The 24,961-nt window shown below is 50.8% G+C and overlaps 2 protein-coding genes across 9 annotated transcripts in view; one reads left to right on the top strand and one right to left on the bottom strand.

Moving 5' to 3' along the window:
• The window catches only part of LOC125711401 (P2Y purinoceptor 2-like), a 7,589-nt gene extending 3,709 nt beyond the window's left edge, over nucleotides 1–3,880 (top strand). For 3 of the 4 annotated variants that reach the window (XM_048980251.1, XM_048980250.1, XM_048980249.1), the window contains exon 3: nucleotides 1,933–3,880. In XM_048980251.1, the coding sequence (XP_048836208.1) occupies nucleotides 1,948–2,940 (993 nt within the window). In that variant the 5' untranslated portion in view covers nucleotides 1,933–1,947 and the 3' untranslated portion in view covers nucleotides 2,941–3,880. Of the gene's footprint in view, nucleotides 1–245; nucleotides 1,358–1,932 lie in introns of those variants that run through there. The other variant, XR_007383008.1, reaches the window with a different exon arrangement.
• Nucleotides 3,858–24,961, bottom strand: relt (RELT TNF receptor). 5 transcript variants are annotated; one of them, XM_048980246.1, is made up of 12 exons: nucleotides 24,846–24,961; nucleotides 13,563–13,637; nucleotides 12,879–12,989; nucleotides 12,438–12,622; nucleotides 11,536–11,588; nucleotides 10,690–10,932; nucleotides 8,057–8,137; nucleotides 7,889–7,967; nucleotides 6,840–7,106; nucleotides 6,527–6,692; nucleotides 6,350–6,400; nucleotides 3,858–5,453 (listed from the first exon to the last, which is right to left on the bottom strand). In XM_048980246.1, exons 2-11 carry the CDS (start codon nucleotides 13,605–13,607, stop codon nucleotides 6,353–6,355), a joined length of 1,278 nt encoding a protein of 425 aa, XP_048836203.1. In that variant the 5' UTR covers nucleotides 13,608–13,637; nucleotides 24,846–24,961; the 3' UTR covers nucleotides 3,858–5,453; nucleotides 6,350–6,352. The 5 variants fall into 5 exon arrangements, with proteins under 5 accessions (XP_048836203.1, XP_048836200.1, XP_048836202.1 ...); XM_048980243.1 differs by lacking the exon at nucleotides 24,846–24,961 and adding an exon at nucleotides 23,278–23,554; XM_048980245.1 differs by lacking the exon at nucleotides 24,846–24,961 and adding an exon at nucleotides 22,078–22,878.

Here is a 24,961-nt window from a genome sequence, read left to right as displayed (position 1 = left end):
TGTCTTTTCTTCCGTTTGAGTGTGTGGAGAACGTCTGATCAGATGCAGGATGGAATAACCATAATGCAGATGTTATGTTTGGCGAACCCAGAATCTCACGTTTTAATTTCTGGGAGTGGGTTGGGGCTGGGGGGCGGGTTGGGGCTGGGGGGCGGGGGATGGACTCGGAAGCCTTGAAGGTCACCATGTACTGTTTTTGGCCATTATGACGGGAGTCTTTTTGAGTTTAAACCATCTACATCCAGCTGTAGAGATTGAAAAACGGGGAGGAAAGTCTGAGACAGCACCGGAAGACCCGTGGACCCCGGGGTCATCCTGGTCATCCTGGTCACCGTGGACCCCGGGGTCATCCTGGCCTTTGGTTGTACGGACTATAAATGGTGTATCATACACTATTTATCTTTAATTCTTGTGGAGGGTAACTGGATAACAATAGGGGGCAATGAAAAGGGAAAAAAAAGGGAATTTTACAGTGTGCGTAATTAATAATTACTATGGGGTGTTAATTACATGTTGAGTCAAAGTTAATATAGCTTGTTGGTGACTTTAGACTGAGGAAATCAGAGTAACCACAGAAAAGCCAGACAACGGGGGCCAAAGGGGCGAATTCCACACACACAGGGCCAGGGGTGGGATATGAACCCCCTAACATTAACCACTGTACCACCCTCAGTACAAATGACATTTTAAAAACTTCATGTGCAAACCAATGTTTAACTAACAAACTGCATTTGAACCTGCTTTCCCATTTCCGCACGAAAACAAAGTGGTCCTTCTCCATGTAGATCCATATACACACTTCCACGATGGGTGCCTCTTGGGTCGTAACCAAAGCGTGTTTTTGCAAACAAAACATAACAGTTTTTTGGGGTTTATTTTGTTTTTTTTTTAAACCCACAAATCTCCAAGGGAACAAAGGTGTAAAAATAAAAAAGAGAAAAGTGATTAAAATGTCCTTGGATTTATTAAAAACAAAAACTAAAGTGACGAGTGACGTCTGAGTGGGTCCCCTCCCTCACACACCTGGAATTACCTCTGACAGCTGGAGGAGCTAATTGTCGCCCACTGCAGCTAATTAAAATATATAAAAAACAACTGCAAACAATGCAGTTACTCTGACAGGCTGCTGATGTGGACTGCATGATCTGTGAAGCTAATACGCGACTCTCTCTGGCACACTCCATTCCATGCGAGGAGTGATTGTTCCCATAACGTCCCGGGAGTCATCCAGATGCATCTCATCCTTACCGAACAGGCTGCATTGTCACACCATTAATCTTCATTGCATACATCTAGAGCTGGAAATTAAGCTTGCCCACTTGCCTGAGGCAAGTAATCTAGATGAAGGACGAGCATAAAACTGGCTTGTAAAAAAAAAAAAAAAAAAACGCATGCTGGACATCACTTCTTTTTACTGAACTAGCCCAGCTGGCTAGTAGCAAAAATTCTCGAGTTCCACTTCTGTGTGTATCCTGCCAGTCTGTGGCGAATATCCTCAGACTTTGGTTAACATTTAGATGAACCATTTGCTGTTTTTTCTGATCCCACTAGATGGTGCTCTCTGTTCAAAAAAGGGCTCAAAGCATGTTCCAAAATAAACCAAGCGCTCCATCTAGTGGGGTCAGAAAACGCAGCTTATGGTTCATGAAGCATGGTTTTGGCCATCACTAGTTCACATTACACAAGAGGGAACAGTGCCCCCTCCTGATTGCATCCAGTACTGCACCTTCTAAACCCATTAGACCTTCGTTACTTTACTACATTTATTACTGCAGTTAGTACTACATCTGCATCCATCACTGGGCATGACAGCAGGACCAGCAGGTGGTGTAGCGGTTAGTCACCAGTTCAAAATTCCTGCCATATTAAGTTCTTGAAGAGCTCAAGACAATCGTGGCGTCTCAAAGACCCTTTCCCCCATTACTGTTCCAGCTCGTGTAACTGAAGATGGCCACTGGTGCCAATGATACCAACGTGAGCTTCCCGTGCGACTTCAACGAGCACTTCAAGTACATCCTGCTGCCAGTGAGCTACAGCCTAGTGTTTGTGGTTGGCCTGGTGCTTAACTGCGCCGTCATGTACGCCATCATGTTCCAGACCCGGCACTGGAGGGCTGTCACCGTCTACATGCTCAACTTGACAGTGTGCGACACGCTGTATGTGCTCACGCTACCCTTCCTCATCTACTACTATGCCGACGAGAATGACTGGCCGTTCGGGGAGCCGCTCTGCAAGCTGGTGCGCTTTCTGTTCTACACCAACCTGTACGGCAGCATCCTCTTCCTGTCCTGCATCAGCCTACAGCGCTTCCTGGGTGTGTGCCATCCGGTGCGTTCCCTGGGCTGGGCGGGCAGCCGCAGCGCACGCCGCATCTCCGCCGCCGTCTGGCTAACCGTGGTGTCCTTTCAGGCGCCCATTCTGTACTTCTCTCGCACGAGACAGACGGGTACTGGATGCGTGTGTCATGACACCACCAGCCGTGAGCTCTTCCCCCACTTCCTTGCGTACAGTGGCGTCGTGTCGATGCTGCTCTTCTGCGTGCCCTTTGCTGTGGTGGTTGCCTGCTATGGGCTCATGCTCCACAAACTGCTGGAGGCGCCGCCGGTCCCTGGCTCGGTGTCGGCACGCTCCAAGCAGAGGTCAGTGAGGATGATTACCGTGGTGCTGATGGCCTTCTTGCTCTGCTTCCTGCCCTTCCACGTGACACGTAGCGTCTACTACAGCTTCCGCTACCTGGATCAGGCAGTCGGCTGCAAGCTGCTGGCCGCCTCCAATGCCGCCTACAAGGCCACCCGGCCTCTGGCCAGTGCTAACAGCTGCCTCGACCCCATCCTTTACTTCATGGCGGGACGCGGTTTCCGCTGGAGTGTCATTGGCCAGAGGAATGTCAGGCAACCCACTGCGGTAGCCGAGGCTACTCTGCCCGCTAACAAGGTTTGACTGGCTAAGCTGGATCTCGGAAGCTGTGCATTCTGGGGGAAAAAGGGACTGGTGCTTATATACTGACAGGAGGATCTAGGAGGCCAGTGACAGAAGATTTAAAAAGGTACTTATGAGGCAGCATGCAGACTAGTTAGCCCTCCAGTTCATGCTGCCTGAACTCAGTGTGGTCGACTGCAATCTGTAAGTCAGCCAGAAGGGACAAGAGGTTTGCGTGGAAGAGAGACTGAATATTTCATGGCCGCAGAACAAATGTTTGCCTTTCCTTGTTCTATATCCTGCTATCCTTTATGTGGCCAAGAACATGTTAGCGTGAGGAAAGTTTTCTTCAGTTTGTTTCTTGCGCATTCAGCGTTATTCACTTTGCTCTATTATCTCTAAAACACGGCAGACAAAACATTTTTCTAATCGAGTGTGTGTGCAATTCACGAAACGTAAACACAATGATTATTAAAGCATGACTGTATCTTTGTCATCGGTTGCGTAACAGACTTTCAAAGAACCACCTAGTGCTTTGTCAGTGTGGCAGTCAAGTGTGATGTACAGCTCTGCCAGTAGAGGGCGCCACTGTCAAACTACTGTAACCATTCTTGTTTGGTAGCAGAGAGGAACAGGGATATACTGTATGGATATGAAAGAACGTAAGCTGCAGCTTCCCGTGTATGGAGGAAAAAGGGGAAGATTTACGCAGCCAGAAATGGGAGGATTTACACTGGAGTCTGAGGTATCAAGCTATCCCTTTAAACAGCTCTTAACCCCAAAAACATCCCAGAATTCCCCTCAGAATTCCCGCATCGCACTCTCTAACAATGCAAGCTGAGTCAACATGTGGGGCTCCCTGGGGAGTGTTTGTTAGGCTGCCTCGGACCAACCAATGGGAGAACTGATGCGAATCATGGATCCAAGATGGAGGCATGTTTAAATAAATTGGTTCTTTATTTAAGAGTACAAATTTCAAGAATCTGCAATAAAATAAATAAGACCTGCCAGGTCATACAGACAAATGTTTTTTAAACCATGACAGTTAACATGGGTGAGAAGACACATATGGACACGTCCTGAGGGAGGACATTTAAGGACACAGATGTGAAAGGAAGTGAAAAACATGTAAAATACAAAAATAAGAACATACCCTCTCTCTGTGTGTATAAATGTCATGTAAACTGCCATAACCAAACTGTAATGCCGCGGTAAGGTGGCGATTCATGCCGCTGACTGAAGCAGACAAGATTTACTGTAAGTAGTAAAAACACTGAGAGCTGTACTTCAATGTGGACTTGCCTTGATGACCAAATACAATACCAACAGCGCAGATCTTTGGGAGATCATGCAAGATATTTATGTTAAAGCTTATTCCACCGCAAAGATGGGTTAGCTTTGACGGCTCCTGGGGAGGTGGCCATCTTCCCCTCAGACTCACGTTTGGCTCCCGACACTCGTGCCACGCAGGTGGGGCAGGCACCACGGTTTGCCGGGCCGAGCTGCACACAAGCCCTGTGGCCGCACTCTGGAGTCCCAAACCAAACCAACCAGGGGCCTCATGCTTAAAAGAGAATCTGTGGCAGGATGAAACATTGCCCCCTGGTGGTCACAAATGCTGTATACTCTTACACTACACAGTTATGCTATGATTGCACATAAACAGCTTATTATAAAAAGCTTTGATGCGGGAGGCCTCCTTTAATACTAGACAAAATCGAACTGTTAAGAACCGAAGCAATGAAGAATCTGCTGAGTACATTTCTATAAAGGCTTTTGTCGAAGTTCAGGGGGAAAAAACTGATTGTTTGCATAAGCCAAAACAAGAAAGGGCGGAGCAGGAGCAGATCGCAGGACAGGCACAGTGAGGGACATCATCCAATCAGGAGAGTCAGCCACTGCACAGAAACTGCAGCCACTGCAAGTTCTTACTCCCTCCCAGAACCCATAAAAAAATTAAAAGAACCTGAACCAAAATCAGACTGTGAAAGGAGGAATCCCAGCCTGGGTCACAGCATGTCCCTCTTGGACAGCCAGTACCGGCGGCTTGATTTAAAAAGTGATGAAGACGTTCTGCGCCTGATATTTACACCCATTTCCAGCACTGTCTTATTGCTTATTGCTTATGTTAAAAGGCAGAGGCAGGTGCGGCTCTCACCGTCACAGAACATGCAACAAGAAAGGCGTGTTTTAGCTGCTGCGGCCGAAGTTGTTCGCATCGTAGTTCGCATCTGTCCACTTATGGCGAACCTATGCTCTTGAATGTCCCACCCCCAAGCTGGGGTGTGTAGCTGGTGTGTGAGGTGTACAGAACACATGGGGGTTCCCTTCTGGAAGCACAACTGTAGAGGTCATTATTACAGTCCCCATCTTCCTAATTAGAAGCTTAAAACTGGTTATTTCGTGATAAATGCAATTAAAACTCTGCAGTGTCCAGCCTGCCCCCCACACACACCCTCACTGCCATCGGGGTCTTGGGTAGTCCTTCCAGAGGTGAGCCATCTCCCAGAATGCCGTTCTTCTTAGCAGTTTACCTTTGGAAGAAGAAATAATCTTAATGGTTAATGCTGATGAATAATTTGATTGACAGGTGCTGATCCCTCCTTTTCCCTGACCCCAAAATAAAGGGAGAGAGATAAGAAATCAGACACGAGAAACATGAGCATTTGGGAGAGAGTTAATCATGAGTATCATGGAGTAATTAGTGACTAAACCTGAGCCAGTGGTTTGGAAGTGAAATAATGAGTGGTTAGTGAGAGACAGAGGCAGGTAGTGAGGGACAGAGGCGGGTAGTGAGGAACAGAAGGATAGAGGTGGGTAGTGAGAGACAGGAGGACAGAAGCAGGTAGTGATAGACAGAAGGATAGAGGCGGGTAGTGAGGGATAGAAGGATAGAGGCAGGTAGTGAGAGACAGGAGGACAGAAGCAGGTAGTGATGGACAGAAGGATAGAGGCGGGTAGTGAGGGATAGAAGGATAGAGGCAGGTAGTGAGAGACAGGAGGACAGAAGCAGGTAGTGAGAGACAGGGAGAGAGAAGCAGGTATTGAGAGACAGGGGGACAGAAGCAGGTAGTGAGAGACAGGGGGGCAGAGGCAGGTAGTGAGAGACAGGGGGGCAGAGGCAGGTAGTGAGAGACAGGGGGGCAGAGGCAGGTAGTGAGAGACAGGGGGGCAGAGGCAGGTAGTGAGAGACAGAGGGGCAGAGGCAGGTAGTGAGAGACAGAGGGGCAGAGGCAGGTAGTGAGAGACAAAGAAAGATAGTGAGGGACAGAGAGGGACAGTGAGGAACAGAGGGATATTCCCAGGGCCACTAATGTTCCACTGTGTTTCCTACGTTTTTATTCTATGATACCCAGGGCACCCCACCTCCACCACAAATATGGGCACCAGCACCAGCACCAACACCAGAACAGCATAAAATGCTGTTTACCTTTTAAAAGACCAGATTAGTCTCACCCAGTGTTATGATCAGTTTCCCCCTCTGGAAGAGTGAGACATGCGTTGGTTACAATCTGCTTTCCTGTGTCTGTATGTAAATGTCTCTGCACGGTGGGTGGGGGTCTCATGTGTGATTTCCTGAAGCTTCTGGCCCAGCAAATATGCTCACCTCCTGCTTGCTTTTCGCCCGCTGGCTGATGGAAGAGGTAGAGGAGTGAACTCCAAGGAGGGATGTCGCTTCTGCGGGCTCCATGCGAGCCGTGTCCACTGAGTCATTGTCACTCAGTTCGGGGCTGTTTGCATCCAGAGGATCTGGGATTTGGGCCACCTGGAACCTGAGGGGTGGCAAGTTTGATTGACATGGGGGTGGAGCTTCTGTGAGGCTGGGGGGGTTGGGGGTGCAAAGCTGACCCACCCCAAGGAGGACTAGGTAAACATGCAGTAACCCTGATACATTCACATGTGCACATGCCTGTCCTCACCTGCCCACAGATAGAATGGTGACCTCCCCGGGCAGCGGTGCCTGGGCAGGCTTGTTGGCCTCGCCATTTTGCTTGTGGGCGTGGTCCGGGGCATGACTATGGGCAGAAGGTGTCAGCAGAAGTTCTGGCCATTTTTTTTGGCTGCAGCGAGAACAGCAGTACATGCCGGAGTGGAGGGCCAGCCCGTTGATGGTGTGAGGGTGGCGCTGGTGTGGGCACAAGCGAGGCAGCGAGCGGAACTGGACCAGGGGAGGCAGAGCTGGCAACCTGGGAAGGAAGATGGCCCGTCACCAACAGGGGGCAGCAGAATGCACAGCTCAGCACATTTACACAGCGTGCACAACATAGAAATAGGCCACTTCCTGGCCCAATTGTTACAAAAGAAATAGCAGAGCCCGTTCTGGGGTGTCTACCCATGGGGGGATGTGTTTCCTGATGATTTGCCTTTCCAAACACATTTAAATATTGGCAATTTTACGGGTCTTTCCTGTCGGGCATGACGAGACAACAGGCAGCACAAGTCACATAAGGACACTGTCAAAAGAGTTGTATCAGGGGTGGGGGGTTGAGGCGAGTTAACGTTGGGCCACCCTGGGACCGTGCACACAGGGAGCTGGAAGTGGGACGGGCCTTTGGAGAGGATCTCGCTGTCCCGGATCAGCCTCCTGACAAAGCGCAGAACGGCCCGTAACCATGGAGACAGCCTGTCCGCTTTGCGAGCTGTTAATTTAAGGGGGGGGGGGTGGTTGCTGTGGTAGGAAGATCAGGTGACACCGCGGACCAGCACCTGGACCTACAAGGCCATGGTGGCTGTGACTCAACGCTTATCGCTTACGCCACGGCTGGGGAGAAATTCAAGGAGCTGATGGCAATCACCTCCAGGGATCAGGTGACCCTACATCCCCACCCAGTGGTCTGACGTGGTCACTGCGTTAGTGCGTCATTTAGGGCCACATGAGGACACGTGTAAATAAAGCGGGACATAAGAAGGCGTGAGGAAGAGGAGGAGGAGCCTATGGCGGCAGTGTCGGGGCGGGCCAGGTTCTCACTTCAGGGCTGAGGTCTTGTTGATGGCTGCCTGCTGGCTCTCATACTCCAGGAGAAGCTCCTCCAGAGCGGCTGCATTCTCTGTGGGGGGTGGGGAGAAGACTACCATTAAAGTGTGCCCCCCCCTCCTAAAGAATCTGAAGCGATGTTCTACAGAAGCCCTGCGGCACCTTTCTTCTCCGTGATGAGGCGCACCAGGACGCTGATGGTGTCTTCGTTGGGGTCGTCCACGATGTACGGGCCGGAACTCGCTGTGGGGGAGACAGGGACAGGCTGTTAGACCAAAAGTGGGAGAGGAAACCTTTCACGTGCTTGAGGCTCTATTTTTATCTATTTATTTCTTACCACCACACATTCCAGAATGAGAACAGCCAAGATATTACAGACTTACAAGTAATAACCAATATAATTAATCTCATACGAGACTTGTACAACATGCTTTTGTTGGGGAAAAAATGCCCAACCAAATACTTTCCCTGAGTTTATATTCTCTCCCCTACCCTGTAAAGACAATGAGTTCCCTTCAGACAAGTCTGGGGGCCACTGAGTGAACAATGAGTGGGGCCGAAGGAGTCAGAACACCCGTATCTATGGCAACAAGGCCTTTCCCATGATGGAAGAACAGATGAGAGCAGAGAGGCTCCTCTCAGAGGAGGACGCCTGTAGTCCGTTAGCATGTCTGCCTCAAGTACGGGATTGTAATTTTATTTGATCCAGGGCTTTTGTCTTTTGCAGCCTCTGTTTTGCTTGTCCTCCCCCCTTAATTTCTCTTGTACTCACACACACACGCACACACACACACGCACACACACACGCTACAGTAAACCAAGGACAGTCGCTGCTATGCTACAGAGGAAAGGCTTGAATACTCCTCTGTAGTCAGACACTCATGCTCTGTAACAGTGAGTGGTTCAGCTGGATCAGTGGATGGCGTCCGATGACGGCCCTGCCGCCAGCTGCTAACCTCCAAGGAGCAGGTCTTGGATCAGTGGCCCCGAGTCCACAAGAATGCTAACAGGCTAATGGCTAACTGGCGCCGTGTCTGGTCGATAGAGCACAACTGGCCCCGAGTATCACCCACATGAAAGTGACAGAGCTTACTGTTCCACTGTTGAGGAGAGAGAATGTGGCCACTGGGGGGCGGGGGAGAGGCGGGGGAAATGGTAAAAGAGCAAAGAGAGAATGCTGAAGTGGCAATATGACAAATAAAGGTCCACTTATCTAAGTCAGGCCTGGAGGGAACCTGAATGGGCTGGACAGAGCCAGACAGAGCCAGAGTGGACTAGACAGCTGGACAGAACCGAACAGAGCCAGAATGAGCCGGACAGGGCTGGACAGAGCCAGATAGGGCCAATGTGGACCAGAAAGAGCCGAAGTGGGCTGGACAGTGACGGACAGAGCCAAAGTGGGCTGGACAGACTCAGAATGGACTGAACTGGTCCGTTGTGTTGCAGCTGTAGATTATCTATCACCCAGGGAGTGCAGTGAGCATACAAACTAAAAGGCAAAGCACACATGAGCTGAGGGTGATCATTACACACAAGTGACGGCCGTGTCATCAGGGAAACGGACTCGGGATGTTCAGGTTTCAGGTCCCCGGAGATGTGCCGCTGCTGAATCCTTCCAAGAGGCACTTAGCCTGCCGTGTGCCGCTGCTATAAAAGGGTAACCGCTGTAACTGGCTGTAGACGAAAGCAAAGCTATTTTTAAAATGCACAGTGAAATGACAAGAGGGCGACCCTGGGCCTGTGTCAATGTGCTGCCATCGCTATCCGGAGTGACGGACCCGTATCCGGCTGCAGCAAGCTGCCGCTGTGTTATCTGCACGCGGTGCACCGGGGGGAGGCAAACTCTCCAATGCTCCTCCATCCCATGATGCATGCTGGGAGATCAGTGGGGCTCCAATGGGACCAGGCCCCAAAAGAGGCTCCTAATGGGGCTGGTCCCTATTCAGATGGACAGAGGACTGGGCTTAGATCCCAAAGCCTAACTGATGAGTCCCACTCTGAACCTCCAGGCAGAACAGGCGCCCTCCAGCAGTCTCACTCCCCCAAGCCTCACCCCCCAAGCTTTTTAAACCTGGAGCCTCAGATCCCCAGCAATGGAAAGGAGCACCCCCCAGCTACAGGACGTGTGCATGAATTATTGATGTGGGAAAGACAACGCCCCCCCGCAGGCCTAGGTTACAGCAGGCCATCGATCAGAGGCACCGAACGTCTTTTAAAACAAAAGGCTTCCTTTCACGCCGGTATCATCCTGAACAGGGAAAGTGTGGGAAAAATGCATTATTTAGGGCATAAGGACAGAAAGAGGAGGAACATTCCGTTCGGCAGTTAGGCTGACGTTAATCGCACGCAGGTACAGCCTGACGCAGCGAGGACAGGCGTGAGCGTGCCCCTCCCCCCGCCCCACACGGGCCCCTTCTGTGCGAGCGCCAAGCTACAGAGTTTCCCATGACATCGGAGCCGCTGCCACCGCCTCCCTCCCACTCTCTTCCGATGGCGTAAGGTGTCACCTGACCCCGGGCGTCTGCGGGGGAAATTGCGGCGAAACCATCCGTACCTGGCAGCGGTGCCTCATGAAATAATCACTAATGGGAGCGGTGTGTGTGGTTTTGGGGGTTAGGATGCTGGGCCTGTACTAGAAAAAAAAATGTCTGCTGAAACTGTAACATCAGGGAGGGCCAGGAACATGGGGCCCTAAATGACGAAGGATATAAGAGAGGCCATATGCATCCTTATGTTGTGTGGGTTTGTGCAGAGTCAGGGATGTAGCTAGGATATGGTGCGGGGGCGGGGCTTACCCTCCTTATGGGGTGTGCCCACCTCTGCGGCTCCGCCCTCTTTGTCCCCAGTGCAGTTGTAGCCCTTCTTCTTCAGGATGTTGCAGATGAGAATGCCCAGCAGCCCCGTGACGCAGAAGACGGGCACCAGCGCGAACACAGCGTACTCCGCTGTCTCGTCTGTGCCGCGCGCATTGGTGGTGTTGGCATGGGGGGGGCTCTTGCTCATGCTGCGGGCCACACGCACCAGCGGCTCCAGCGGTGCTGTCCGGACCACAGAGGACACTTTTCAGTCTCAGTTGCTGTCTTGGCATAGCCTGCAAGTCCTGCTTTCAGTATATTTACTATTTACTGAGGATATCTGAAATACAATGTAGATCTATGTGCCCCCTAACTGCAGATCTATGTGCCCCTAACTGCAGATCTATGTGCCCCCTGACTGCAGATCTATGTGCCCCCTGACTGCAGATCTATGTGCCCCCTGACTGCAAATCTATGTGCCCCCTGACTGCAGATCTATGTGCCCCCTGACTGCAGATCTATGTGCCCCCTGACTGCAGATCTATGTGCCCCCTGACTGCAGATCTATGTGCCCCCTGACTGCAGATGTATACCCCAAAATCCTTCACCCTGCATCAGCAGCAGTCTTTTTCATGTGAATTTGCTATCTGTTAGTTTGGAGTTTCTTGGCTGACTCGTCATATTCAGTACAATTTGTGGACATTGACATGGCTGCGTCTGGCCCAGCAGCGCCCCCTCAGACCAGATTTCCCTCCTTTGATAACAGGGTGTGACCTGGTGGCAGATGAAAAGAAGGGGCCGCATTAAAGCCCTTTGATGTCCCATGAAGACACAACACACACTCACATGTCACACAGGCCTCGAAGCCTCCAGGTGTCACTTCCGTGGGGCTGGAGAACCTGCAAGACAACAGCCAGAGTGAGGGCCGTGCTGGTTTCTCCGCGGTGACAGTCAGCAGACGCCCGTGGAGGGATATGCGCGGAGCTTTGATGGGAGCTGCTGCAGGCCTGCCGGTACCACAGACCTGCCCTCCCCCATCCTAATGGACCTGTCCCACATCTTCACACCTCGTCTGAAAGCCCATAGGACTGGCCATATGACTTGCCATTCAGGGCATCCCACTCCTTACATTTGCTCGGGCATCATCCCTGTCTTTACAGGCCCCGGCTTTAAATAGATAATGGGTATCGTCAGTCTGCCTGCAGCTACACGTCCTTCCTAGTGCCAGTGCTGCGATCTGATGTGTTTGAAGGATCTATCCTCCAGGGCTGTATCCATCTATGTGTCTATTTTCTAAATAACCGGCGGACAAGGCGGCTGTTTGTGACGGTGCCATAATTCCCGAAACCTTACCTTTGACGTGTATTTTGTACATAATTACTGTGCGGTCACTCTGTTGTTGCATGTGACATTTGACTACACTGACGTCAGGCAGTGAGATGCATCCTGTCACCTTTACTGGCCCGACTTGATGGGACACAAAGGGATGGGAAAAGGCAGAGCAGATGGGTGTCCTGCAGTGACACCACTGCCGATGTGGACACGATACCTCCTGCAGTGACACCACTGCCGATGTGGACACGATACCGCCACGCCGGCCCGCGGGACCTCCTGCACATTTTAATTTGGGTCCGAGGGGCTGCATGCATCGGATTTAACAACGGAAGGAGTGACTCAATTCCTGCCCCACGATGGTGAAAGCGCGGTTTGGGAAAAATGCAGTAAACCGACCTAAAACATGGTCTCACCCGCGTAAACAGCGCCCACAGAGGGTGTCGCTGCGGGCCCGGCCCGGCCAGACGAGCACGCGGTTCAGGGCGCTGCATGAGCGGTGGGGCCGGCATGGATCCGCGTCATAGCCGTCTGAGAAGGTGCCCGCGGGGCAGGCCTGGCATCGCTGGACCCCGTCCGCCTCCACTGCTCTCCCGCAAGGCTGCAGGTAGAAGATGATTCAGCTGCACCATTCGATCAAAAGCTGTGAGATTTTGTCAGGCGCTACTTCTGGGCTCAGCGTTCTGAAAATAGTACTTTGGCCGCAGCTTTGCAGTGATGCCAGCATGGACAACTGTCCAGACTCAAATGGATGGGCTACAGTCAAGGTCAGACACATCCAGATTGTTAAGGGGAGAGCAGGGATGGAGGGGCTGTTTGTCACAGGTCAAAAATGAGGGGAGGGGGGATTCTCTCACCTGGCTGGGCTCCTGCCCGCGTGGACAGTGCAGACAGACACACCCCTGGCTGGTCAGGACCTGCCCCCCCCCACACTGCGATGCCGCCTGAGAATCCCTGGGGCTGAGCAGCTGAGGAGAGAGGGGGAGGGCTGTCAGAATGGAAGACAGATCTGCGCCAAATATTCTTCAGCCTCTCAGACAAATAAGGCCCCCGTCCGAGGCCCCCTTAGCAAGGCGGTAAACCAAGGTTAACTAGAGTGTGTTATCCTAACCAAGCACACCAGTAACTTTGCACCCTGTGCAAATGCACGGTTTGAGTGGTGGGGAGGGGTGGATGGAGTGTCACATTCCAGGGTACAACAGCAGAAATTCTGGAACACTGTGGTAGTCATTAAACAGGGCGCCCCCTGCTGCCCCGTCTCTGCACATGCATGCAGAAAGCCCAGCATGAATGGATATGTCAATGTCAAGCCTTAAGAGTCAGTGCCAATGCGGAGTTGTTACTCCTCCAACTCACTGAAGTTCATATTTTTCCATCAGTAATAATAAAGTTTCAAGAAAGAACATGAGCTTATATACTTATATACTGTGTGACCCTCAGCAGGATTTGTGGTTAGAAGATGAATGGATGGATGGATGGATGGATGAAGCTTAAATATGAAGCCTTTCAGACTGATTCTGAAAATGGCTTGACGGACTTACAGCAAGGAGCACAAGGACTGTGCTGTAAAGGCGGTGCCTCATCATCTTCAAGGTGATCTTCTATGAACATAAGACCTGAGAAGACAGAGGGTCATAGGAGATTAGCCCACAATGGTTATCAGGGAACGAGACAGAATCCATCAACAGGGACGAGATCTCAAAAACTCAAGCCCGGTACTCAGATGGGAGATTTACAGGTGAACCAACAGGAAGACGGTCCTGTACTAAGAGGCCGTAACTAACTAGCCAATAACCAGGTGCCCATGTCAAACATTGACTTGACACTAAACCAGGAAGTCTCAACACCTGGGATTTAGGGATTGTCTCAGATTCTGCCTCAACACAGATTACACATTCAAATTATAATCAATTATAATGCATGCGACTACATGCCATTTCCACTGTACTGGTGTTTCATCTAAACTTTCAGCCAGAAGGAAAATGAAAGGTTACCGTTTTGTAAAAATAGCGATCCTTTCGATGGATTTGCAAAGCGAATTGCACACACCAACCCCTGAGGTGACTGTTTCACAGTCAGATGCAGAAACACAAATTCCCACGAAATCCCCCCCCCCCCACCCTCTACCTCCGCTGTGTCAGCCAGTAATATCCACCTTGAAGTAGGGAGGAACAATTTTGAAGAGCAGTGAGTAAAATTCCGAGCGTGCTGGGGAGTGCCTGTCGGCACCTGACAGGAGGCACGGGTCTGGCCTCCTACAGATCGCTTTGGGCCCCTTGGAGCCCGGTCTCTGAGAGGGCCCCGGAGCACAGATGACAGTTGTGTGGTACAAAAGATAAGAATGAAAGCACTGACCGGACAAACACCATTATATTTTTAAACATACCAATAGAAAATCATTAAAAATGAGCACGAAGGGGAGAGGATCAGTATTAAAATACAGTGTTAAAATTGTATTTGATTTTATTTGAGGAAATCTGTGCAGGGATGGATGTTGCACATTTTTTTCCGAATTCCCTTCTGGTTTTGTGGGCAGTTCACCATGTTCACCTCCTCGGCACCCAAAATCCCCACATCACCCTCTAACCCCACCTGTAGAGGTCGTGGATGGGCCACATCGTGCTCAACATCGCGGAGGAGATCACCACGCACAGCCAGACCTGAGACTCTCAGTTAAACATGAAAGACAAATGGACACCTCACGCCTGTGCGCAGAGTGGAGGGACGGAGATGCTGAAACAGCAATGAAATGGAAACCTGAAATGAATAAACAGAGGATGCAGAATGCAGACTCACCCCAGGGCTGCAAGCTCAGAGCAGATCCTCACGGCCGAGATGCAGGTCAATCACAGAGCACTCTGAGATCTACGCCCTACCTGTCCCAGGCCAGCTATCTTATACTATTACTCAGAAGAAAGCTCCGCCTCCCAGCACTCTGGCTCCGCCCACCACTGCCCTCCATTCAGCCGCGTGAGAAGACTTGGATGATGCCACAAGTGAGCTTCTGGGCAGCTCTGGCCAGTAATCACAGACGCAGGATGCTGGGGAAACGCTGCCTCGTGTGGCTGGCTCTATATCCCCACGTCCCACGCAAAACCCGTAGAACACAAGCTGTCCAGTTTGCGGCCAGCCGATTGATAGAGCACTGGATCCTCCTTTCATCACTTTTTTGGACAAAGGTTTGCCAAATGGGGAAAAAAACAACTGCAAGGAGCATAGCAATGTGTTTTGCTGTGTGGTTAAGGACAGCACTCCTGTTATCCACTGAGGTCACCTGTTGCTCACCCACCCAAATATGCCCCACACCCAACGGATAAGCACCGGTCCAAAAATATCTTGTTCATCTCAGGATTCCTTGCTAGAACGTCTCAGATATTTGGTTTTGTGAACCACAGCCAGTTCAGATCTCCTGGCGTCTAATTTTCATGTAGGAGCCAACTTAACATCTACTTAAACAGTGGCATTCTGTGGGCAAGCATTTTGTGTTTCTGGCTAAACGTGAACGTGCTCCCTGAGAAAAATGACGGGGTGTGCAGTTCGTGTAATTTCAGGGAATGAAAAAAATCACCCCCCCACCCATTCAGCCTGCACTTAGAAAGAAGCCAAGGCCTCCCCCACCCCCAATCCACGCTGGATCGCGTGCGGAGGTGCTTTAAATATAGATCCTCGTGGAAGCGATCCCCCCCCCCCCCCCCCCCGGTAAAGTCCCATAAAGCCAAATGGAAATATAATTACAGTTTTGATTCTCGGTGCCTGTAGCTTAATTGTGTGGCTTTGGTGGGAGGGGAGGGGCGACAGCTCATAGGGAGAACGCAGACAGCTACAATCACACGCTCCCTTTCGCCAAGTGTCAAGTAACAAATTGGACAAGGTTTGGCTCAGGAGCACTCCAAGTGACAGGACACGGTCTGGCAGAGTTCCCGGGATCCATCAGCCGCCCTGCCCTCCCCTGGACGGTTCCGTTTTCCCGTATTTCCGAGGAGCGAATGTCAGCGGCTGCCCCCCGGACCCGATCAGTGCAGAAACGGGCCGAGGGAGTGCAGAACCCGAGCGATTCTGTGCCGACTAAGATTACCACATTCTTACTGTCATTTCTGTCATACGGGTTTATGAGAGAAGCTAAATAATATTCCCTCGGGTCGACATGTTTGTACAAGGTCACAGACATGAAATTTACACAATAAACAGACAAAGTAATGTGTATAAAGTGACAGCAGCGGTGCTGTCTGAGTCTGAACTCCCCTCTGGTGGCTTTGGGTCTGAACCCTGTCTATGGAAAGACTGCCAGGGCTCTCCAGGGACAAAGCGCTATGCTGCTCATCTTCAAGTGGCGTTTTTAGGCTGAATAGGAGACACAGAGTTACCCCCTGACAGCAGCGTAAGAGCCCCGCTTGCCATCAGCGTGTGGCCTGCGTGTCAGGATTACCTGCACAGATACGTCTGCCCTCAGTGTATTTCTGTGCAGTGATCGCCAGTAATTGTAGTTTACAAGTAGCAGGCCTTGCTGTATTGCAGCACACCAGGGCCTTGCAAATGAAGGCACGGCACGAGGAAGCTTCCCAGGCAGCGGGGGGTACCCCTGTGTGCTTATGAGGCAGGCGGCCCTAGACAGAGGAGTTAAGTGACAGACATAGAGCCAGTCATCCTTGGCAGTCAGAGAATGACCAGAGCTGAACAGAGCAGCCTTTCATTTCTTCCATACGAATGACCCATCACACATGGTGGGGTGGGGTGGGGGGGGGGGGGGGGCGGGTCGATCCAGTTCGCTGAGACACACTAAGTCCACTGTAAACTCCACACGGAAGACAATAGACTGAGTGACTCAGTAAAGACCGGCGTGTGACAGTGACCGCTGACAAACACCGGCCCCGGCCAAAGCCGTGGCCCCGAGCCGCCCTCGATCAGACACGGCTCTCTGTCTGTGGCTCAGCACAGCAGCGTGACCAGATTTTCCGTGTAATTTAACGCCCCCGTCAACCCTTTCAACTAGTGCCATCTCTATGAAAAGTTTAAAAATAGCAACAAACTCCAGGCTCCACCCCCTGCACTCGGCCCCCGGCCGAGCTGACAATGCCGAAATTACCGTTTATTGTTTTTTATACGCTCGCCAGCCGGGGGGGCTGGCCCTCAGTGGCTCCTGCGCAAGCTGGAAGGAAACTGCTTAGGAAAAATAACGACACAAAAGGAAGAGGAGAGAAGTCTCATAAAGGGTGTTTTTACTGGAACCGAACCGGATATGGGGGGTTGGAGACGTGAGGCCAACTGCTGCCATTTGGTCTGCGGGGAGGGGGGCGTTTGAAGATTCTATGGTGTTTTTAACAAACAACAAATTGGCCCAAAGCGAGCAACAGCCTTTATTGTCCCGCTAATATTCCGTCTGTGATCAACTTCTGCGTTTCACTAAGAGCTTCACTTCACAGCGGCTGTAGAAAACAGCAGAAAGCGGCGGAAGAGCAGCGGCCTTCAGAAGCGTTAGGACATTTTCTAGACCGGTGGGGGGGGGGGGGGGTGATGGGGAGGCACTGGGCATCATTTGACCACCTGGATAGTGAATATGCCGGCTGCTATAATTATCGCAGCCAGGTGACTTGGCGGTTAAGGACGCAGGTTGTGCCATTGTTCCCCGTGCTACTTTCGGCTGGCATGACCCTGGCTGACCCAACTTCAGCCTTTACCTCTGATGTCATCGCCTGCTTGAAACCCTAACAGAAAGACGCGGTCATCTTTGAGGCCTGGTTTGGCGCTGCTGGGGAAAGGTGTTCCTTGGCTCCTTCCGAAGGTAAGTGGGCCCTCAGGGACACACTGGGGAGTGTTTTACACGCACCCACGCGCGTAAGGTGAGAACTGCCGTCCGGCCAAACAAACACAGGCCACGATAAAGTACAGCTTGGTGAAGAGTTTCATGCATATTTTTAACCCGTAAATGCCGCCCTCTGTTTCGGTAAGATCGTCCTACTGACGGGCCAGGCAGCGGTGGGAGAGGGAGGTATCGGACCGGGACGCAGAGCGGGATGCCTTCCCATCCCAGCCCTTTTACTGGGTGACCACTCTCTCTTCCTGACCGTCCCTCTGTAATTATCCTTGCTGGAAGAAAACGGCTCACTGCCACTCTCATGCACTAATTAATGGACACCAGTTGCCATGGACGCAACCCGTCTTGGTCCAGGACGCCATCCTGGGAATGTCAGCACTGGAGCGTGGGGGGGATTCCTTTCACGTTCTAACACCCCTGCCTGTGTAAACCCCCCCCGAATGCCAGTGCACTATAATTACAGCTGCAAATCCAAACTGCATTCCCTGCAGCAGCTATTTCTGGTCCCATGCGGGTTGTGTTGCAAAATGCAGACGCATGTGAGGGCCTCAGCCGGGATGGATTGCGCCGGCCGGGCCCCATACACCGCAGGCACGTGCAGATTAGAAGGACAGAGACCGGCGGGCCAAAGCGACATCCATATCTCGGTCCAGCTGGATGGGAATAGAGCTTTCCGGTTTGATTTTTCGTTCAAAACCTCAGCCGAGGCCGTCCTACGCACATCAGACCGGCAGCCAGCTTCGGTGGCGGCCTTTCAATCACATGAGGTGGGGCCCGACGTTTCCAAATGGCTGACATCACCAATACAGAGTACAGGGTTTCCAGGGCACGGTTTCCAGGGGCCGATCCCCGGCCCTCGTCCCCCGAGCATATAGGTCCCCGGCGAACACGCCACGTGGCAGAGTCACAGCTGCATGTAACCGATGGCAACCTCAGCATCCCCTCGCAGCTCCTCTCCAAAGACCCGGAGCACCGAGCTGAGGGAAAAGTGAGCAGTTTGACTCCTGCATCCCCTGGGGGATCGATGTCGGGGTGTCGTCCCCTCAGATCAAGCAACAGGCCTGTAATTAAGACATGAGCCTCTAACATGAAGACTGCGGCTTTCCTCTGGCGGGGCTGCTCATTCCATCCACGTTCCAGGGCGGTTTTCCACGTGGGATGGGCAAAATTCCTGCCAGGAAGGATCCCACTTCAAAACTCCGGTAAAAATCAGGCTCTTTGGAATCTGGCTCAGAAAAATGCGTAATTAAACGATAAGCGGCCCAAAGTCCCTCCCCTTTCCAAGTTGCCTGACGCGACCTGCCGTATCATTGCATCTGACCTGAGCAGGGTCATCCCACGAGTCGGATGCAGAGCGAAATCTTCAGCTCGGATTATTTTGGTTAAAACTGCTGATGTGCCACAGTAACCGGGCGTTGCAGGGTCACCGGGTACAACGGGGAACAGTGCGGAAGCCCTGGAGAGGGAGGAGGCCACACCAAACAGCGTTAAAGTTAAAAACGAGAGACAAACCACATGACACGAGCACAAAAACACACGGGTGACAGGCTGTAATTTGTGCCAGTTTGGCGTCCTGTCATATCAGAGCCATTAAGGTACCGACGCTGCTATTGCTGAGTCTGAAAACAACACAGCCACAAAGTAATAATATAGGTGACGGGGATCCTGATGTGGAATGAGGTTCCATTCACACCAGGTATGTAACGGGCCTGCGGGAGAACGGCATGTGTATGTAACTGGACATTTCAAACCCACAAAGTGAAAGAAAAACTCATTTTATTCATGCGGCAGATGCTTTTTTAAAGATAAACATTTTGGAGAAAGCAGGCTGAGCCAGTCCTTATAGCAGGGGTGCCCAGTCTTATCCATAAATGGCCGGTGTGTATGCTGGTTTTTAGGGTAACCTTTAGATCAGCTGTTCAATCCCAGGTGTGAGGACTCCTCAGCTAATCAGTCCTCTAATTAGTAATCTAATTAGGGCGTTTCAGGAAAAACCTGCACACACAGCAGACCATTCTGGGTAAGATTGTCCACCCCTACTGTAGAGCAACTGCAGGCTAAGGGCCTTGCTCAGGAGCACAACAGTGACATCACTCTGCAGAGTTTGGGATTTGAACCGGCAACCTTCTGATCACTAGCACAACATCCTAACCCCCTGGGCCACACAGCACTTACATCACAGCGGCCCCGCCTTCTTTATGGTGTACCATGGAGAAGCTCAGGTGAGCTGGAGTGACGGTAATGTTGTCAGCAGGAATATTTCTGAGCTGAACAGTCACCCGCCCCAGTAAACGAGATACTTGGTTTGCTGGATGTTAGTGGTACAGTGAGGTATTCATAGCCCTACGGAGTATTTCAGCAGGCCTGCAGATTCCATGCTTGCATGTCTGCCAGAACTTTTCGTGATGCCAAGTGTCCTGTAAGCGATGCCCAGAATGGATACTAGAAAAATAACCCATTCTTCTCCAAGTTTCACAAAAAAAAAATCCACTTTGCTTTATATTGATTTTGCGTTTTATCCCATTGCTCTTTTTAGATGGATTTCGGTCACTATAGTGACCGGGGGGTATGGCATGGTCTGTCATAGGTGTGTTGCTGCCCAGCTGCGTATGAGCAGAGCGTAACACACGGATCCCGTGGTGCTCCAGCCAATCAAATGAGTGCTAATCAGACCTCTGCAAAGCAAACCGAATTATAGCCCAGGGCTCGGGTCTGCTAAGCCGGGCTGGCAAACAGGAACCGTGAAACCGAAAGGAGAAAGGCAGAATTTTCAGGACACGAAGGGATGTTTTTGTAGTGGAGGTTAGTGTCCATGACGTCAGATGATGTCAGATGGCCCAACACCACGTGCTCCACATACATGAGATACACACAAAGACACATGCAGGCATGCTCTTCTAAGAGCGACTCCAGGCTCCTGCACTGCAGCACAATGCACCAAGACCATTCAAAGTGAGACGTGTTAATCTAACGTGCAGCTACGTCTCGGACAGTCTACTCGCCAGCAACCTCGCCACACTTAGACGGCGCTCCACTCCTCCACCACCTGTTTATTTGGCCCAAACGCATCCCTCCATCTTCCCCACGCTGACCACGTCTGTCCCACGTCCTGCCGACAACATCGAATTACCGCAGAGGTTCTTGGCCGCGTTAATTCCGACAGCCACTAACACCATCTTTTGGTCACTGTTGTGGACCAGAATTCCTGATGCAGTCCTGGTTTGATCCTCTGCACCTGGAACAAAGACCTTCTCAGTCCTGTCATTCATTGGACAGTTTGTGATTATTAGTCTGAGCAGCAGGCACGCAAATTGGGCTCAGACCAACGCAGTGGCACGACATCGTTACCCAGGGCCTTCGCCTGCGGTCATCACCAGTGAAGTTTCATTTTATCAGTCTTTTTTCCCTCCTATTCGACCTCGAAGGAAGACTGTTGTCCAGCGTGGTAAGTAAATAGCATTAAAAAGGGGGTGTGCAGGTATTTTCAAGACTCTGTGGTCTTGAAGTCACCCAACAACTTGAAATCATGTGTCCGAAACCATGCCGCGTCCACTGCGCCTGGGTTTCTCAAACAGGAAAACATATGCAAAGGACCGACCGCTCGAAGCCTCACCTGAACCAGAAATACGAGTCTCGAATTAACACGTACCCCGGAGCTGCTACAGATCGCTGTTTGGAGCAAGGAGCATTGTGTTGTCCAGACCAAAAGCACACAAATACAAAAGGGACTTGTGTCTGCTTAAAACATAATGTTCCCGATGTGTTCTGACCAAAGTCGGATACACGGAGAGGGCCTGGCGCCGCGCCCATCACACGGCAGGTTATTCACCGCGGTCATACCTGGAGTTCCTCTAAACGCCCTCTTAATTTCATCGAAAGCCTCTCCAGGGCAGGTGAATAAACTGCTTGGAAATGCGCGAAACACGAGCCCACGGTGGTTGTGGGATCACACATGAATCATTCTAAGGAGTAAATAGCGCGCTTACTTCGCGGACTGATGTGAATATCAGTAATCAAACTAGATAGCTGCAGTGTGTCATACACGCAGTGACCAAATAAAAAACAAAACAAAAACAAAAAATAAGGTGAAGATTACCTAACCCTCCACACAGACACAGTTTTGGCGGTACGTACGCTATTATTTTAACACATTTTCCCCACGTGCATTTTCCCAAAGTGACAACGGGTAATTTCAAAGATGTAGGTTAATGGACCGTATCAGGTTAACCTGAATGAAAACCTACCATCAAAGAATGACCGCGTCAACGGAACAGCCAACAACAAACAAACCTCTCCGTGTGTTTGTTTAAAATTACAGAACAAACAACAACAAAAAACAAGCCTCTCCGTGTGTTTGTTTAAATATTAATTAAAACTGAATGCCTTCATTAACCTATATAAACCGTGCGAGGCAATATATCTCTGTGAAAAGGCGTTTACAGGAGTTTGCTTCGAGCGTCCTGTACGGTTTATCTTTATGGATAGTGGCATTTAACACGTAGGAAAGCCCGACTTGGAGAGAGTACGTCTCCTGCAAGAGCCGATCGCCCCACAGTGAAATAGGTTTATATTCCCCATTCAGCTAGAAGTCCGCGGTCCCGCGGCACAGTGGACGGGCACCAAGTGACTGGCCGATCCTCGCTGTAACCTTTTCATTCCCAGTTACTGCCGGTGTAAAGTTGCCACGCTTGACATTGAATCCGGCCGCAAGGAAACCATCGAGCGACCATGAAGCTCCTAGGCTGCTGAAATATTAACACTGTATGACCTGCCAGTGAACATCGATCATAATAATCCGATTATGAAAATATCCCGATGAAGCGCAGGGATAAAACCGCGGTCCAAACAGAACCGTGACAACACACTGCGGTCCAAACAGACCCGTGACAGCACACTGCGGTCCAAACAGACCCGTGACAACACACTGCGGTTCAAACAGACCCGTGACAACATACTGCGGTCCAAACAGACCCGTGACAACACACTGCGGTTCAAACATATCCGTGACAACATACAACAGTAAAAACAGACCTGCTATAACACACTACGATACAAACAGACCCGTGAAAACACACCACTGTCCAAACAGACCGGTGATAATACACTGCGGTCCAAACAGATATGTTATAATACAATGCGGTCCAAACAGACCTAACCGAACCGGACTGAACCTATCGGTACAGCCGCATGCGATCAGCGGGACGTCGGCATGTCGGAGGACGGGCTTTAAACATTTATTATTATTTATTATTATATATTTTTTATTTCACTACAAAGACGCCGGATCCTAAAATAGCAAATATCAACGAAATCAAATGATGTTAAGACCCTACACATGCAGTTAATGTAATCTAAATGAAACGCCCTTCTAATAAGCCGTTCCTGTTTTAGTGGGTCGCTATAATTTATACTGAATAGACTGAATCAGAAAGTTTCCCACTTACCGGGCCGGTGGGCGAGTGCAGTGAAATCAGCGACCTATAATCATGGTTCATTTGGCAATGTTTTGGTGTGAGAGATGCCGGTCGGAAATCGCTGTCCTGCCCCGTCTCGGTTTTGAATGGAGCAACTTCGCTGCTCGGCGCAGAGGCTGCGACGTCACCGCTGCCGGGCTCCCCCCGCTGCCGGGCTCCCCCCGGCCAGCCGGCCGGCTTCCTGCGCTGAAATTACACACGCTGGCGCCGGTCCCGATGCCGAGCCCGTCAGCGGCGCGCTGTGCTCAGGCCTTACACAGACTCCAAATGACATGGAGAATCCCCGGAATTCAAGGACGGCTTGAAAATGGGGGGAAGGGAGCCTCAAGAGAGATGTACAGTGTCTGGGAGCATGTGTGGGGGAAGGAGGTATTCGTGGAAGCCAACCCCAGGAACTGGGGCGCAAACTGGGAAAGTATGACCGAATAAACTTTCAGGATGAAGACTGGCTCTGAATTAAGATCCCTTGGTTGGACTTTTGCCAGTCTTAATATGTAGGATAAAGGCACCCAAGGGAGATGGAGGGTTGAATTTGCACATGAAAATGTGCAGCGACAGACCAAACTGAAATGTTTTCAGTGTCCTGACACACAGAGAGAGACATTTTTGTTGTGATGGGGGTTTTCATGTTCTGGTAGTCCTGGTCAGAGCCTAAGACAGTATATCAGTGTTAGTCTGCAGCTGTGCTCTGAAGCTGGGCGTGTAGAGCAGGACCAGATGGGTTAGGAGAGCAAAAGAGGGCTGTGGGTGTAGGGCCGTCTTCCCAGGCCTCTGCCAGTGTCCCCCTATCAGCTTTTATTCCCAAAGGCTAATCTCTACCCGCTGTTCCCACAGAGCAAGGCAGGCAGTAGCACGTATGAATACGCTAACAGTGTAACACTGGGCTATTTACAAACAAACTTGGGGTCAGTTGCTCCCCACAGCACATTCTGCCAGTACAGTACTGATCTAGAGGCTTCTGCATACCCTGTCTTCCACAGACTGGGGGCAGTAACACGGACAAAGGACAGACATTCGTAGGAAATTCTCAAGGCAAGGTGACCACGTTTGAACATCTGACTTCATTTTGCGATTACCTTCTGTAAATTTTAACCGTACATAACAAACATGCCTTTAACGTTGCGTAATGAACCACTAACAATATTTAGCATTTGACCTTCAAAACTAGTCATGCTAGTTTTTGTCAAAAGGTTATTAGTTGGAGAGAATTTCTTTACATACTCAGATTGGCTTCCCATGGGGTGCAAATACCAAACAGATGATACACGGCATCTAATTTTTGAAAGACGGAAGAGCTTGTTTTTAGTTCAGGTAGTCAGTGGCTTCATTCATAAAACGTACCTGGTTTCGACCACCTTCAGAAGAGGTGCAGGATGATGTTAAACCAATACACCATTTAGGAAAAGTAAAGAAAAATGTTAAAGGTCTGTCTTCGAACGACGAGAGCAGGAGCCCAGCGACGACACATCTCGCCTGTTCAGTTACAGTTCAGTAACACGGTTGCCGCCATCCGTGTTTCACCGCTGAGAGAAACTCACCTCGCTCTGAATGGTGGACAGGCTCCTACAGTGTGCGGAAATCTGCCTCTTGCGGAGGAGCCTCTCTGCGCAAATGTCTTCATCAGTGCGCCGCAGGAAATTTTTTATCCCACAGA

Source organism: Brienomyrus brachyistius, chromosome 17 (assembly GCF_023856365.1).
Source record: "Brienomyrus brachyistius isolate T26 chromosome 17, BBRACH_0.4, whole genome shotgun sequence".
Lineage (NCBI taxonomy): Eukaryota > Metazoa > Chordata > Actinopteri > Osteoglossiformes > Mormyridae > Brienomyrus > Brienomyrus brachyistius.
This window is presented reverse-complemented; position numbering and strand designations above follow the sequence as displayed.

What these genes read in the sequence shown, in the direction of transcription:
- relt (XM_048980246.1), bottom strand. Translation starts at nt 13,607, where the DNA reads ATGATGAGGCACCGCCTTTACAGCACAGTCCTTGTGCTCCTTGCT. An exon ending in CAGTCCTTGTGCTCCTTGCT is followed by an intron (nt 12,990 to 13,562) that starts GTAAGTCCGTCA and finishes CTCTCTCCTCAG; the next exon opens with CTGCTCAGCCCCAGGGATTC. An exon ending in CCTCATCACGGAGAAGAAAG is followed by an intron (nt 7,968 to 8,056) that starts GTGCCGCAGGGC and finishes CACCCCCCACAG; the next exon opens with AGAATGCAGCCGCTCTGGAG.